General features: G+C 37.0%; 1 protein-coding gene across 2 annotated transcripts in view; it reads right to left on the reverse strand.

Annotated features, from left to right (window-relative positions):
* The window catches only part of ebf1a (EBF transcription factor 1a), a 106,016-nt gene extending 94,610 nt beyond the window's left edge, over positions 1-11,406 (reverse strand). For both annotated transcript variants that reach the window (XM_046849934.1, XM_046849933.1), the window contains exons 1-5: positions 10,749-11,406; positions 9,792-9,948; positions 8,770-8,833; positions 7,694-7,749; positions 621-694 (exon numbers count right to left, since the gene is read on the reverse strand). In XM_046849934.1, the coding sequence (XP_046705890.1) occupies positions 621-694; positions 7,694-7,749; positions 8,770-8,833; positions 9,792-9,948; positions 10,749-10,879 (482 nt within the window). In that variant the 5' untranslated portion in view covers positions 10,880-11,406. The remainder of the gene's footprint in view (positions 1-620; positions 695-7,693; positions 7,750-8,769; positions 8,834-9,791; positions 9,949-10,748) is intronic.
* Positions 11,407-18,292: the final 6,886 nt, after the last annotated feature.

An 18,292-nucleotide genomic window follows, 5' to 3' on the forward strand; every position in this document is an offset into this window, starting at 1 on the left:
AAATGCTGTTTGGGGAAGCGGGGCTAGATCATCCTGTTAAGACCTTATCTGTGCCTGCTGTGGACAGTAATAAATGACTAGAGTATGTTTGTATAATAGTGTAGATGAAAGTAAAATATGTAGGCCGGTAGTCATACTGAAGAAAGCAGATTACATGGATATATAAACTTAATTCTCTAAAATGATTCATCTTGATAAACAAACAAACAAACAAGCAAATAATTAAAAAGCTCTAACAATTAGACTTATAATTTTAAAAACCTTTTAAAAATTGTTCCAAAAACTGACTTTAGATTTCTGTTATAAGTGAGCTAGAGGAAATAGGTTGTTCTCTTCTTTTCCCAGTAAAGGGAAGAGTGTTGATTAATGCCCATGGTAATCACCAGTAGGTTAAAAAAGCAATAGATAGAGAACAATTAAATGGTAATATTATGCTGCAGTATGAGGAAAACCAAGCCACAGCAGTAGAGATAAAAATTAGGGGATTAATTCTGTGGAATGAATTGTACACATCAGCAGCTCTCAGTGTCCAGATGTGAAGCAAGGATGTGCACACAGGTTTACGGTGTGTAATAGTGAAGGTAAAAAAAAAGAAAGATGTATACATGATGGTGTCTTACCTGCACATGATCTCGTGTGTCAGCAGCACTCGGCACATCTCCGGATTCTTGTCTTGACCTTCATAAATAATAGGCTGTGTGGAGTGAAAGAAAACATTGTTAAGTGATTGCAGACAAGTCACTTTTACCACCATTGGTACGAATACAGTACTTGTAAAGATGCAGAAAGATTATGACTAATGTCTCGGGGTAAGAAATTGAACAATGGGAAGAATTGCGCTTATATTGGCACCGTTTCCCTGAAACAAAACATTACATGAAACATCACACCGAGCACAAAACCACATATCTCCACACTCTTTCTCTCTCTCACACCCACACACACTCTTCTACAAAGCTTAATGTGAACCTTATTCCATCTGGCAGAAAGCTTTCACCAAATGACCGCATGTGTCATGGGAATGAACTGGAGCATTCCAGCATCCCTGGCTTGGGACATGTTGTTCTGCCTGCTGTGTGCGCAGAATTACAGCGGCCTCCCTTTATTACAACTAATCAATCCATCACAGTGGCACAGTGCATTGTGGGAAGGCTTGAGTTTTGGAACAGTATGGAGGGAGGTCCATTTTTGGCCTTGCCAGGTTCTCAGTGGGCCAATTAATGCCCACTTTACCACGGCTGTGGAAAATTGCTTCAGCACGCAGCAGGCTGAAGTGATGTCGACTTATGCTAAGCATCTGTCTTAAAATTGAAATTTAATTTATAAAATATTTTTGTAATAATCTTGAATGAATCATCTTAAAATACAAACAATATATATAAAGACTTCAAACAATATACTAAAAGAATATTTTCAATTACAGGGGTTTAATCACAATTAAAACCATCTAGTTAGGCTAGTAATATAAGTAGTGACATTTACAGTATATTAAAGTTGTAATGCCGGATAGTGTTGTTCTTTTTAATATATTATTTGCCTTTTAAAATATTTTATATATACTGTGCTGCATTAAAGGAAAGAAATATATACGTGTCCTTGTAATCCCCTCTGCCCTGATATCTTTTTGTTTTCACATGGAAATGGAAATGCGTTCAAAGTAACACACCTCTTGGTAATAGACCTTTATTGATCAAAAGCTTATAATAAGGGAATGCCAGTTTCATAATTAGAATTAAGTTTGTCATTTTTGCAAAGCACTCATGGCATCCCTGCTCTTTAAAACAAGTCCTGTGTACAGGTTTATCTATTTGCTTGATATTAAGAATCAGTAGAGTTCATTTTCATGAGAATATATTTGAGAAACAAACTACTGGTGATGTTGTCATTCTATCATGTCTTCTTTTAAAACTATTGAAAATAAGACTCTGAAAGTTAGATCGCTTGCTGGTTTGATGGCTGGACTTGACAGAGTGCTATGTAATAAAGGGCACCCTACAGAGGCATCTGGCCAGAGTTCCAGCTCCATGGGGAAATATGCTGGAATATCATTAAATTATAAACACAAAAGATATTTTGGCCCCAAATGTTGGAACACCACACCCTGCTTGTATGTATGTATGTATGTATGTATGTATGTATGTATGTATGTATGTGTGTGTGTGTGTGTGTGTGTGTGTGTGTGTGTGTGTGTGTGTGTGTGTGTGTGTGTGTGAGTGACAGATTGTTGCTTGAATATTTCTAATTTCACCTGGAATGAAATTGCAGTGAAAGTGTATGGATGCGTATCTGCTTGTGTATGTAAGTGTTACGTGTGTGTGTGTGTGTGTGTGTGTGTGTGTGTGTGTGTGTGCCTGTGTCTGTGTCTGTGTCTGTGTGTGTGGTGAGCAGTTGGGCTGCCAGACTGGAGCATAGCAAGCCATCTGGCCAAGTCAACACTTCATCCAAAAAACCTCAGCTTTGTTTCCACCCTTCCATTTCTATACAACATGTCCTTCACAGCCATGAATCACTTACCCTAGCCCAAACATACAAACACGTACACACACACACACACACACAAATGTGCATGCACGAGCAACAGCCGTTAACGAGAAATGTTTCCTGTCACAACTGTACAAGCCTTTTTCAATTAGTTACAAAAATCGTTTCTTTGTATTTAGTATGTACTCTCCTTACAGCTGGAGGATGTTGCTGTTCAGGAACATGCATTTGTTTGTTTTCTGCATTGTGGAAATAAGGGTCAAGGTCCTTTAAAAGTATGATAGCATGCATCACTGTCTGAGCCCAAGGCTCTGACCCTCAGGCTCTCCCAGAGACACAGAGGCAGTGAAAGAACTTAGGGCAGGCCATACAGATACAGACATGTCCTCTACCCAGCCACGCATTCAGTTCATATGTTAGTTCTTCCATTTATCACACAAGATGCATCTAACAGACTTGCAGCTAAAATAACACTACCTAGCGCATAGTGCTGGGAATAACACCAAAAATAGTTAGTCAATTTTTTCTCACATGTCTAGATCAGAACACCAAAACAATGACTGTGTAACCTTCTGAAGGTGTACCCTCTTACGTGAGACATACCTAATTTCCGGACTATAAAGCGCACCCATATATAAGCCTCACCCACTGAATTTTACAAAAATTGTACAAATATTTTTATTTTTAACATAAATACGCCGCACCTGTCTATAAGCCTAATGTACTTTACACAGGCTTTAATGAAAGACACGTTACACATGCTGTAACGGGTGAAATATGTTGCGCTTCCTTTAGGAGCATAGCGGTATTTTGGGAATAGCCTGCCACTGCATTCTTCCAGTATTACTGCGTGTGTTCAAGATGAGGAATATGCCCTTATTATTTTCTGATGTTCATTTCTAAGTTTCGTTGACTAACCCTTAACTCTGTTGCCAAGAAAAATAAAAGAGCACAGAGTTTTGGAAACCTGTCTGTGCTTATATGATTTCTGTTGCAACTGGAGTTAGCTCGCTATCCCATGACCCAGACTCAACGCTTGTATCTAAACAGTAGCCTACCAAGTAAGTCATTGTTCACTGTCTTCCTCCTTCCTTTCACAACAATTTCTCTCAGGAGTTTATCTTTTGGCATCGTCGTGCGTTTAAAAAAAACGTTTTTTCTCCCGATGCTGTGCAGCTCAGAACAAAGGAGAGGTGCGTTTTTTCGTTTCCGTTCAGAAATTTAATTGGTCTAATGTTATGTCGCTCAGTTTTTTGGCTTGAAGTTTGTGAAACCGGGAAAAACCCAGGAAAAATTCATAAATTAGCTGCTTCGTTGTTTAAGCCGAGGGGTTCAAAACGTGGGAAAAAAGTAGCGGCTTATAGTCCGAAAAATACGGTAATCAAAAACATTACTGAAATCTTTAAATTAAAACTACTGAAACTGAATAGTCTTTTTAAGTCAATGCTGCAGCAACATGCAGCAACACTTAGTGTCATCTACTAGTTTATTTAATCACTTATAGAAATAATTTTTTCCCTCTTGTACATTTTTTCCAAAAGGCTGCCGGAAAAAAAAATACTTTTTCTCTATGCAGTGAAGTAGCTTCGATTACACAGTTCTTTGGCGATTCTTTTTCAATTTTAAATACATTGCACGTTAAACATATCAAAGTTTTTTGTGACCTTTTTCTGGTAAAATAATAACATTACACTTCAAATCACTAATGAGTGGAAACACGAGGTTGAGCTTGGTCAATGTGAGGAAAAGAGGATGAATATGTTTCTGAGAAACTTTGGCATACTAAGAGCACTTTAGACTTTCTTCCCCATACACGTTTTCACTCGGTCTGAGCTCTGGAAACACACACACACACACATCCATGAGCAACAGGGGAGTTAGGGTGTACCTACCAGCTCCAGCCTAAAGCTGTGTGAACAAAGAGCTCCTTAAGGAAGGCCGGGAAACCATGAAACATGCATGCTTGTCGCCAAGCCTTCTGTGAAGCTTTCAGTAGTGCCTGACGCAGCTTTTAATACATATTTCATTTTGCGCAAGCCCTACTTCATGTCTCATTCACAGCCCGCCTCCAGTGCCTTGAAGTGACAACTATATCTGAGGCATGTAAACAATTCAGTAGAAATACATGAAAACACATTTCCCTCTTTGTTAGCGTCACTGGCAAGCATGTCAGGCGCGGTGTGTGAGTGCATGTGTGTGGGTGATTCGCCTTTGTTCTGTGGCTCAGCTGTTGTAAAGCACAGAAAGAGACACGGAGAAAAAGAGAAAATGGGGAGACCCTTTTCCACTGTCTTTAGCAGAAATGTCTCAGGCTTAAGCATTGATCACAAATGTGGCTTGTCAGCCTGACACCCTCCCCTGTTTCTCTCCTTTCCTGCCAGCATGCTGAAAGTGTGTTTGGGAGCTGGTATATGATGTGGTGCAGTGTGTCAGACAGAACAGCTTTACACAGGTTTATCATATTTTGCTGTGCCCAAGTTGCTATACTATCATTATTTTTCTTCCGTCATGTCACTCTTCCGCATGCACTCCATTGCCAGTGAATGATTCTCAGGAGGCAACTCTCACCCAGTGCTAATGAGAAGTGCATGTCGAACAACTCCATAAACCTGCTCTGTAAGAGCAGTGTGCTGCTGGGATGAAGCCAGACTGCAAGAGCCCACTGGTTCTGTAACCAGTCTGTACCGAGTTATGGGCTTTTAATGAGATGTTTTAAACACATCGCAACGCCTAAGTCTTACCACAACGTGGTTAGAGGAGAGCTCGAACAAATGAGTTTAGACCCTGATTCAAGTTCCATCATAAGTTAAATTCCAGCTCTTTATATAACGGAAGAGGGGAAAAAACACACACTGTCAAGTTGTGACCAAACCAAATGAGAATGAACAGAAAATGGAAATTATTAATGAATTAATTAGCAAATTACAATTAACATTTAAAATTATTCTTTTTGTAGTGAGATCATAGCTTCATTGGTTTTTCAATTTAACTGTAAAGATTATGCTGTGATTTTATTTAATATATTTCTTTTGTATAAAAAAAATCTTCAAAGTGGAGCTTAGATTAGAGAAACTGAGCCTGGGAAATGTACTGAAATGAGATTGGATTTGTCTTAAAAACATTTGAAAATAAACAAAAGACCAGAACCTCCACATTTCAGAAACACATTTCAACACATTTCTCTTTCTCTCTCTCTCTCTCTCTCTCTCTCTCTCTCTCTCTCTCTCTCTCTCTCTTAGTGACCACCACATCATTAATAGGTATTGCGGTGGTCCACTGAAACAGCCGGTAAATCTTGCAGTGAAAAATGTGTTTAAGTGGGACAGCAGAGGTAAGATAAATTGCTTTTTATTGAGGGGGCACAGTAAAGTGAGCACCAGGTTTGTATTCTAGCCTCTTGAATTTACTCCTTCAGCATAACACCCCAACTTTTTACTTGCATATAAACCTTTCTCACTTCCACAAACATGAAGACAATCTAATCTAAACATGAACAATGTTATCTGTTTCAAAGATCAAAATTACTTTGTGACAAAGCATTCAGGCTGGTAAATGACTGTGGCATTAATATGGATTTGAGTGGATTTTGAAGTAGGCATTCAAAGAGAAACAGGGTGATTTTTCCTTCAGGTAGCTTTATCTCTTTAACAGTTGGTTATTATTCAGTTATTCACTGTAATGGATAGTAATTAATGACTATATTTGAAGCATAAAGCATTAAGATTAAACTGATATTAAAAATATGTAGATACAAGAAAACAAATGTGTGTTTGGGTGCACTGGTAGGTCCGAGGAGGTTAAAGGGTTAAGTAACATGCAAATATAGTGATTTCTAATTTAATGAGCAACGAGTGTGTAAAAAAGAATATCACTAAGATTTGTAGCTTAGTTCAAAATGAACTAGAGGACAGTTGGCCATTGTAAGCTGTGACACACACACACACACACACACACACACACACACACAGTGCTCACATATTGATTGCACATAATGTGCTAAACGTTCAGACTGTTACTCTTTGGGTGTGTCAGGTCTAAACAGCACCATCTAATTACCCGCAAGCTTCACACACTTCAACTACACCAACTCCACAAACACATACACACACAAGGTGACAAAATTGCCTCCTTTTTTTTTTTTAAAGACAATGTAAACAACGATATAATAATTAGAAATAATACATGATAATACTTAAATTTTATTATGTAATAAAATATAAGTGTATATATATATATATATATATATATATATTTTTTTTTTTTTCCCCATACAATGCACAGAAGGTATTCAAATATTTTTTATGAACTACTTAATTAGTTCATGCAATTTAATTAATTTCATTTTTACAATGTGAAGTTACAGCACACATTCATTTATCGTTTCTTTTTAAAACTTCTGATAGTTCACATTTATTTATCGAAGATTGCAATGGGATAAATCAAGGGAAAACAATTTAAAAAAAGGTCTTGCAGAGGTCCAATAGAAAAGCAACCAAGTAAAATTTTTTGTCCAAATACACTGTGAAACATGTTGCATCTTACAAGCTATTTAGCTGTCGACACTTTAGGACCTAATTTTCCTTGCTGTTCTGGTTTCCAGCAGAGCACAGACTTTCACACACACACACACACACACACACACACACACACACACACACACACACACACACACACACACACACACACAGATATTGCTCGGAAAAAATCACAAATTGTGAAATTCGAAGGCTCATATCTAAGAGCATTCCACTGTGAATATATCTTAACTAATATAAATACAATATGTAATACCTAAGAACTCTTTTGGAAAGACATTAACTTCTTGTGTACATGCAAGATGATGCAAAAGGCAGCGAGTGTGAGCATCACTTAAATACTGTAAGGTAAAGTTTCTGTGGGGCATTACAAATCAAGCGACGTGTCAGAATGGTTTGCCCTTGTATGAACACACACTTTTAAAACATGTTATCTTTAATGCTTTTTCAGAAGATGGATGTCATATTTAGACATCAGATCCACATTCCCCTAAGGCACACTAAACAACACAACCCCTAAACTCACTGCGGTGCAATCATATCATATCCCCAGAAACACACACACACACACACACACACACACACACACACACACACACACGCACCACTGATATTTCTTCATCCTTGATCTATTTTAACAGTTAATCTAAAACCGTTTTCTTAATATAATGCCTTACCTGTTTTGTCATGGAGTCAATCAATCGTACATAGAAATCTTGTTCTGTCCTTATACCTGTGTGTGAAAGAAAGAGGTCTATTGAGCAAAACCAAACACACATACAGTACACACAGCCAGATATGTATGCACTACTAATAACATATACAAATACAAAGAAAAAAAAAGCACAAATAAGTTAAAAACCCCAACAGAGCCTGACATACTTTCAAAGTCAGCAAAAAGTATGTCAGTATAGAAAATTATAATAGTACAATTATTATAAAATTATGTGGACAGTGTCAAAATTGTTCTTATACACTTTTTATTTTATCAATGAGGACTGATCTTACAACGAACTAAAACATAAATGGCATTTCGTGTCAAAGGGCCTACATGCAGCAAATGAGGATTAAAATGTGTATTCAAAACACCTCATTCATAATTAAAGGGAAAGAAAACTGCGACTTACACGTTCGGGATTATGGAAGTTGTAAACAGAAATAGTCTTTACCGGTTTACATTTGAAAACTATAAAACGTCTCTGTAAACATTGACGACAATAAATAAATAAATAAATAAATAAACACCATAACTAAAGGATTACCTTTCTGATTTAATGCGTGTAATGCCGTTTATGCGAACACTGCAAATCTACAAAATCCTGAAATTTCTAAAGCCTCTGGTTTTATGCGTTTTATGTGTTGAAGTCATCTATAATATGTAATGATCCGAGATACTGACCCAGTACCTGGTCTGTTCGTTATAATTCAACATATATTAAGATTAGATCAAATGTATGATTGGGTAAATAATAACAACAACAACAACAACAACAACAACAATAATAATAATAATAATAATAATAATAATAATAATAATCATCATCATAATAATCATAATAGCACTCTGGATAGACACGTTAAAAAACAAACCATAGCCCATTCCCTAAAATGAATATTAATATTAATTATAATAATAATGATAATAATAATAATAATAATAATAATAATAATAATAATAATAATAATGTTATATATATATATATATATATATATATATATATATATATATATATATATATATCATTATGCTTACCGTTGCTGTAGAGAAGCTGCAATTTGTAATGAATCCCATTATTTGTCTTTTCTCCAGTCGGTTCCTGCACAAATAAAATGTATATATTAGTAAAAGCAGCCAATTTCCTTCTTCGTGCTGCCGGACACTGAACTGTCCCCATGTGTAATACATGTAGACTGAGGTTACAAGTAAAAACCACAGGAGCTGAACTTAATCAATTTTAAACGGACAGCCAAGAAAATATCAGAATTTTACTACATCAACACTACAGCGTGGTGTCAATTATACGGTGCCAGTTACTGCATTATTCCCCTTACTCATTCAGAACAAACCAGCACAGATACTGGAAAATGTATTAAACGAGAAACAGACACCAGCACTTTATTTAATTTTCGCTTTAAATAAAGCCAATATATAATCACATTACAGCATAATTAAATCAACATGGAACATAATTCAACGCATGATCCTGCTATTATTATTATTATTATTATTATTATTATTATTATTATTATTGTTATATGTCCTGTATATATTTCCTGTATATAATTATAAAATATAATTGTATCTATATTTTTGTAATATTTAAAGATGAATTAAAAATGTTCCTCCTAAATCACTATAGTTATATGATGTTCTTAAGCATCTTTTTGTTTAAAATTAAATCTGTGATTTTCTAATAAATCAATAATGACAAATAGTGTCACATTGCAGATCACCGAATAAACCATGATAATAAATAATTTAGTAGAAGGCAATATACGAGTGTTAACAGGAGAAAAGGCGCTTTTGCAGCCATGTAATGTAGCCCAGTGTACTTTTCATCCATGTGACTCTCTGTGTTCTTGTACCTTTTACTCCTATAAAACTTAATTGTTTTGGTTTAGTAGTCTGGCGCAAAGTGCATACCGTGGATGCATTTATATAGCATATAACAAAGTGAGATATAAATATCTATTTTATTTAGAAATTTTCTTTAGCGCAAAAAAAAATAGCTGCCGGCCTTGTATTTAGTTTTGGTTAAAAAAAATAGCACTTGCCTTTTCTTTTTCGACAAATCCAACGAAAGAAGTGCGTTCAATCTCCACGGGCTGCCCTTGTCTGTCATACAGAGCCAACACAAAGTGGAAGAAGTTGGATTTGCGCAGGTTCGAGGGAGGCTGCTTTTCAAAGTGAGCTCGGGCCAGACCTACACCACTACACGGGTACAGAGAAGGAAAAAGAGAGAAGGCATAAGCGCTTATAAAGCCTGCGGGAAACGAGAACACGTGGCTCTAAACAGTGTACATTGTGCTCAATTTTGCAATGAATTAATAAATCTATGTATCACATTTTGTATGAATTTTGAAGTTTTTCTTCTATGACAAACCGTTATAACCCTTATACAATACCCGAACTGACAAAGAAATGCTCGAATCATTAATGAATGTCAGTAAAAAATATTCTGCCTGCTTCCTATTTTTATTTTTTTTTATAAATATATCTCTTGTTGTGTTGTGTTAAAATGTCTGTTAAATAATCAATTGTATTTGTGTTGTTTTTTTTTATTTAACTTGATAGTAAATAATTTAAAGCTAAAAGGCTCGTACATAGAGAAGAAAGTATAGAAGCATTGAACTATTTTAATATAGGTTTTAATATTTTCATGCCTTAAGCTGGAAAGTGTGGGCATGGAAATAGGATTGGAAATAGGTGGATTTTAAATTAACAATAACTTAAACACGGAATCAACAGTTGTGCGGCGTGATGTTTGTATTTTAGTCTACACATGTCAGTAAAAAGCCGAATTGAATTGCCTGAAATGAACGCGTGGTTCAGTGCGATACTGAAATCAACAACATTTGATTTTTTAATGCAGGAGAAAAAAGGAAGGCGCTGGTCGGCTTCAGGATGAAGATGTCAAACAAGTGCACAAGGCACTTTGGTGTGGTCCAGCGATGCGCGAAACAGGGGAAAGCCTGGCTCAGTATCCCGGTCCCTCGCGCTCCCCGGCTTACCTCTGCGCGGCGGTGGTGGCGTCCAGCAGGCCGGCGCCCTGCATCCAAGAGCGCACCGCGTTCATACCGCCGATCGGCTCCTCCTTCATACTGCTCCCGCTCCTCTGGATGCTCTCCTGAATCCCAAACATGAACGCAGACTTGTTTTCCTTTTCCTCTTTTCGATCTTACAGTCCTCTTTTCTTTCTTCGTCGATCCGTAGGAAGAAAGAAAAAAAAGATACAAATAAAAAAAACAGAAAAAAAAAGCCTAAAGAAATGGAGATCTACAGGCGCGCAGGTGTCTCTGCGCTCGGTTCTATCGCTCCGTCTGTGCAAGCAGAACACGAGCAGGGAAAACACGACAAGGAGCGAGCTGTCAACATCCAAAACACGTGGACCAGGAGCTCCCTGCAGCCGAGGGAGCGCAGGAAAGTCCAGCGTCACTCCAAGAAACAAGACGATCGCACAGAAAGAGCCTTTGCACAAATCTTATTATCCAAAGTCGACTTCTTCTTCTTCTTCTTCTTCCTTTTCTTTATTTTGTTTTGTCGTGTCCTTGTTTCAGCCTCTACGATGCTTGTTTACAGCTCAAAATGAATGAGGCAGGTGAAAGGAGGAAGAAGAAGCGGTGGACCCTCGTGGCGGTGGATCCTTAGTTCGCTCCCCCCCCCGGTTCCAAAAAGTGATGTGCGTATGCGCGCGCGCGCGCCGTATGTGTGTGTGTGCGCGTGAGAGAGAGAGAGAGAGAGAGAGAGAGAGAGAGAGAGAGAGAGAGCTCTTTCCCTAAGGAATCTGACTTGACTGTGCTCTGGGAACTCAAAGGGAAGAGGGAGTGACTGTGTTCTCTCAGCCCTCCGCCCCACGTCTTACTGAGCACAGACGAGCCCGAACCCCGCACTACCATCAGCTATCCATCCAACCATCGAGTCTCAGGTCTATTCGCAGCGCACAGCCCCTGCACGCGTCTCATACACGGCGAGGTGTGTGCGATGGTGAAGACCAAATCCGACAGAAAAGAGTTAACCACTCAGCATGGGCTGAAAGGCAGAGATGGAAGAGGGAACACCAGTGCGCAACTGTGATTATAGCACAAGCGTGGCTGGACTCCTCAACGTTTATTCACTCAACCTGAATACATTACTTTTATTAAATCAAAATAATTGACCGCTTTTTTTTTCTCTCTGTGTATGTTGTCGCCATGTTGCCAAAAGCACGAAATTGTGAAATGATGTATTGTTGCTAATTGCATACAATATTGCAAATTGCAGCACGCTATGATTACAGTCTATAAATTCCTACTTACCTCAATATCTAGATTCAGTTCCCAGTATTTAAAGGGGACTTCAATAAACTTATTAAACTCACAGCGCCTGGTGAAACCAGTATGAAAATTGTGTTGAACATTTTAGTTTTACTATAGTATAATTAATGACAAAGTGCAAAACGAGTACTGGATAAACCCCTGTCCTTACAGCGTACATACATATCCATCACTTTAACATCACTCCACGTCTCCAACTTGGAGAAGGATCCATAGGACTGTCAATTGAATTACAAATATTGTTTGATCAGCTTCAATTTCTTTTTATAATTCAGATGCACATCTGGTACTGGTGTATTGCCTCTGTAATCCGAGCAACAGGTTGTGCACAGCTTCACTTTGTGCAGCATCCACATCTCCTGGTGTAGATGCTGCTGGGTAAAGCCATTGTAAATATACCAAACAGAACAAATAGCCTTATTGTGGTACAAGAGGTTAAAAAAAATCGAGACTAACTTTGTGATTCATGTTTAGTATATAAATCTGTGAATAAGGAAATTCACATCGTGCCTTTTGTGTAGTAAATGTGTTGTTTTTGTAAGGCATTATATCTATCTATCTATCTATCTATCTATCTATCTATCTATCTATCTATCTATCTATATATATATATATATATATATATATATATATATATATATATATATATAAGAATGTCTTATTATCCGCCTTCAAATCCATTGTGAAATTAAAAATAAAGATTTATATAAAAGTATATATAGAAGTAAAAAAATAAGTAAAGGGCACATGCTGAAGGAGTCTTACGCCACTCATCGGACTTGTTTTCTCCACCGAGTAAAGACATTTTGATGACAGTAATAAGAAACAATCCCGGATCACTACTGATCACTGCGATTTCATCAACACTGGAAATAATGTGCACATGTATGTTTTCAAAAAACACCGATAAATCCAGACTTTGTGTAAATGTTTGCTAGAAATTGAATGCACATAGAGAAGAGTACCATCACATGTATTTTTTATTCCATTTAATTACTCTGTGTGTGTGTGTGTGTGTGTGTGTGTGTGTGTGTGTGTGTGTGTGTGTGCGTGCGCGCGCGCGTGCGTGTCTGTTTGTTAGTGGATTAAAAACAAGCAAGTGGAAATGCAAACAAAATAAATAACGATTTGGTTCTAATTATTTGATGATTATTTGATGAGATTTAAATAAAGACATGTATTCTTTGGAAAAACACTTTCAACTGATCAAAATGCAGATACTTGGATTTTCTGTAATTGTTTCTATTTGGTGTATGATATATATTTGTAATAATCTTTTTGTTTGTTTGTTTTTTCCAGTTTAGCTCTCAGTAGTTTGAGTGTTATGTCAACGTTTTGTTTGTGTTAGTGTTATCAGCTGTCAATTCATTTTCCTTGTCAGTGAATCTTTCTTGACCAATAAAAGCAGATTTTTATAAACCAACAAAATATAAAGCTTGGCAGTTTTTGGCTCAGGTTATGCCAATAAGCTGCTATTCTCTCAGGCCCAAAGCTCATTTAGCTCGCCGTATATTTATATTAGCCGCGAGTGCTAATTACACACACCTAATGTACTGCACAAAAGACCCCTCAACCCGTCTAATCCCCCACGTGTCTGCTTGCGTCTCTGTGTGTGTGTGTGTGTATGTGTGTGTGTGTGTGAGAGAGAGAGAAAGAGAAAAATTGTGACGCACGCACGCACGCACACACACACACACACACACACAAACAATACTGGTCACAAATCCCAAGGGGGTGTGTAAGGATCTAAAGCTGTCTCTAAAGAACAAGCTGCCTGATCTTTTAGTCTCTGTTTATGGAGTTTTGGGTTTCGTAAAATTAAAGCGTTTAAAAACAAACCAAAAACCAAACAAGCAAAAAAAATAAATGTGTCCTACAACAATTTCGATTTAACTGATGCACAAAACATTTATTAGTGACTGACCATCCAGTGGAGTTTCAGTGTTAGTGAAAACTCCTGTAACTCAGTGGGAATGTAACTTCATATCAATGTATTTGTTTGCTTGTTTGTTGGTTTAAATAGCATCTATTAACTGATTTGACCACTCTCCACCTTCTTTAAAAATGCAATTTGTTAATGATTAATTATTCTTAAAAAAAGGAGATCTTGGTAATTTCTGAGAATATGTAACTGTCAAAAAATGGAACAAAAACCCCCGACAGCGTAAGAGGAAATTGAAGAGGCAAAAATACAGCTGATGGATAATTATAGCGCACATACTGCCATCTTGTGGCAGATGTTGGAAGCACAACATTAATTAAGTCAATGTTGCCCTTCAAGTTGTGTTTGAACTGTTGAATTTCTAGGTGGAAAAATTCGCATGTGTCATCTAGCTCAAACAATAGCACGTTCTCTTTTAATAGGTAATACTATATATTTTTTAATCTGTGTGCCCCTGTATCGAGATGGATTGATCAGGATTCACGACCAAAAAGCTGCAACAGCCTTCAATTTCCAAACTGTGAAATGACAATGAAAGTCATAACTTGTGGTACTGCAGCATTTGAAAAAACAAACAAACAAACAACAACAAAAAAAATCACAGAAAAACTGTGTTTTGGCTGGTGTTTTTCATGTGGTTATAAATTTGTCACGATTAACAGATATCATCTACATATATTTTTTGAATCTGTATCAGCCACTGCATTTGGAGCAAAAACATTTGGACCTGATTAAATCATGTCATTCACTGATGTTATCCAATTAACCAATCACGTGGGAGCAGTGCAGTGCATAAAATCATGCACGAGATGTTCACATCAAATACTGATAAAAGAGTGGGGGAAATCTAATCTTAGTAACGTGACTATGGTTACTGGTGCAATACAGGCCGATTTGAGATTTCACAGAACCTTAAAAAAAAACAACCACTGAGTGGTAAACTGTTGACAAGAGGTCAAAATTCTAATAGTCTATAAACCCCCAGCTATTACTGAATACTATAAACATATTTGTACACATACATACAGATGCATAAAAGTTGGTTTATTTTAGTAATTCAATACAAAAAGTGAAACTTGTATATTATATAGATTCATCACACACAGACTGATATATTTCAAGTGTTTAATTCTTTTAATTTAGACAATTTTAGCTCACACTTAACAAAAAATCTAAAAAATTGAATACTTCATCAGACCAATGTAAAAAAATTTTTTTTAATTAAATTGTTGGCCTTCTGGAAAGTATGTTAATTTACTGTATATGTACTCAATACTTGGTAGGGGCTTCTTTTGCTTTAATTACTACCTCAATTCAGCGTGGCATGGAGGTGATCAGTCTGTGGCACTGCTGAGGTGGTATGGAAGCCCAGGTTTCTTTGAAAGTGGCCTTCAGCTCATTTGCATTTTTTGGTCTCTTGTTTCTCATTTTCCTCCTGACAATATCCCATAGATTCTCTAAAGTGTTCAGGTCTGGTGAGTTTGCTGGCCAGTCAAGCACACCAACACCATAGTCATTAAACCAACTTTTGGTGCTTTTGGCAGTGTGGGCACGTGCAAATCCTCCTGGAAAATGAAATCAGTATCTACATAAAGCTGGTCAGCAGAGGGAAGCATGAAGTGCTCTAAAACTACCTGGTAGATGGCTGTGTTGACTTTGGACTTGATAAAACAGAGTGGACCAACACAAGCAGATGACACGACTCCCCAAACCACGACTGACTGTGCAAACCTTACACTGGACTGCAAGCAAACTTGATTCTGTGCCTCTCCTCTCTTCATCCAGACTCTGGGACTTGCAAATAAAATGCAAAATTGTCTTTACTTTCACCTGAAAAGATGACTTTGGCCCACTGAGCAACAGTCCAGTCCTTTTTGTCCTTTGCCCATGTAAGACACCTCTGACATCTTTGGTTCAGAAGTGGCTTAACACAAGTAATGCGTCAGATGTAGCCCATGGATAAGTCTGTGCATGGTGGTCTGTCCGTGGTGGTTTAGTCAGTGCTCTTTTAACACTGACTAAAGCTGCAGTCTACTCTTTGTGAATCTCCCCAAATTCATGATTGGGCTTTGTTTCACCTTTTTCTACTACATTGAATTTCTTCTATTGAACTTCCATTAATGTGCTTGGATACAGCACTCTGTGAACAGCAGCTTCTTTAGCGACAACCTTTTGTGTCTTACCCTCCATGTGCAGGGTGTCAATGATCGTCTTCTGGACAACTGTCAAGTCAGCAGTCTTCCCCCATGATTGTGTAGCCTGAACCAGACTGAGACACCATTTAAAGGCTCAGGAAACCTTTACAGGTGTTTGGATTTAATTAGCTGATTAGAGTGTAACACCACGAGTCTCCAATATTAAACTTTTTCACAATATTTACATTTTCTGAGATACTGAATTTTGGGTTTTCATTAGCTGTAAGTCATAATCATCAAAATTGAAAGAAATAAACACTTGAAATATATCAGTCTGTGTGTGAGGAATCTTTATAATATACACATTTTACTTTTTGTATTTAATTAATGAAATTAATGAACTTTTTGAATCTATAATTTATTGAGATGCACTTTTGTTTGTTTGTGATATCATGGAAAAGTTCATTTATTTCAGTAATTCTCAACTCAAATTGGGAAACTCGTGTATTAAATAAATTCAATGCACACAGACAGAAGTAGTTTAAGTCTTTGGTTCTTTTAATTATGATGAATTCGGCTCACATTTAACAAAAACTTACAGATTCAATACTTGGTAGGGGCTCCTTTTGTTTTAATAACTAATTCAATTCAGCATGGCACAGAGGTGATCAGTCTGGGGCACTGCTGAGGTGGTATGGAAGCTCAGGTTTCTTTTAAAGTGGCATTCAGCTTATCTGCATCTTTTGGTCTCTTGTTTCTCATTTTCCTCTTGAAAATATCCCATAGATTCTCTTTAGGGTTCAGCCACACCAACCCCATGGTCATTGTGCCCATGGTGCCAAGTCCTGCTGGAAAATGAAATCAGCATCTTAAAAAAGCTGGTCAGCAGAAGGAAGCATGAAATGCTCTAAAACTTCTTGGTAAAAGGGGTGCAGTGACACTGGTTTTCAAAAAACACAGTATATACTGTATATACAGTACAGACCAAAAGTTTGGACACACCTTCTCAAAGAGTTCTCTTTATTTTCATGACTATGAAAATTGTAGAGTCACACTGAAGGCATCAAGGGCTATTTGACCAAGAAGGAGAGTGATGGGGTGCTGCGCCAGATGACCTGGCCTCCACAGTCACCAGACCTGAACCAAATCGAGATGGTTTAGGGGTGAGCTGGACCGCAGAGTGAAGGCAAAAGGGCCAACAAGTGCCAAGCATCTCTCGGGGAACTCCTTCAAGACTGTTGGAAGACCATTTCAGGTGACTACCTCTTGAAGCTCATCAAGAGAATGCCAAGAGTGTGCAAAGCAGTAATCAAAGCAAAAGGTGGCTACTTTGAAGAACCTAGAATATGACATTTTTCAGTTGTTTCACACTTTTTTGTTATGTATATAATTCCATATATAATTCCACATGTTAATTCATAGTTTTGATGCCTTCAGTGTGACTCTACAATTTTCATAGTCATGAAAATAAAGAAAACTCTTTGAATGAGAAGGTGTGTCCAAACTTTTGGTCTGTACTGTATATATAAATAATTTTTTTTAAATGAAGCTTAAATGTATTATAGTAGTTATATTGAAAATATGCATACAAACATAGTAAACATTTAGTAAAATGTAATCTAAGAAAAAACTACTACATTGTTAAATTAAGTGTTAACCCTTAAATTGGTTACATATTCTGAGAATTGCAAACATATTTTAGGGTCTGGGTAACAGTAATGATGAGGTGAAAACTTGACAATAGGCTTTATGACTTGATTTCAGCATCCTGGCAACACATCGTCGTCAAAAACAACATGGAATTCATTCTTCAGATATGAAATAATTTAACATTAAATATTACATGTTCTAAATAGGGAAACATGCCCACAAATGGCATTCCTTTAATTTATTCAATGTTTCATAAAAATAAAATGAAAAGTGGCTAGAATTGAAAAATGCTTTACTGGACCTCTTTAAGTGTGTGCTCACTTTTTTTTCTTTTTTGTATGCCAAGGTCAAAAAATGAGTGTATACAGACAGACAGGTCTGTTTCTTTCTATTGAACATTTTTGATAACTTCAATATAACTTCACTATTCACCACCTTGTGTCTGCAGATATGTTTATCTGCTTAATCTCAATATATGAAAGCTGCATAATGATGACTGAACAAGAAAAAAAGGG

The sequence above is a fragment of the Silurus meridionalis genome, chromosome 5 (genome assembly GCF_014805685.1).
Source record: "Silurus meridionalis isolate SWU-2019-XX chromosome 5, ASM1480568v1, whole genome shotgun sequence".
NCBI lineage: Eukaryota > Metazoa > Chordata > Actinopteri > Siluriformes > Siluridae > Silurus > Silurus meridionalis.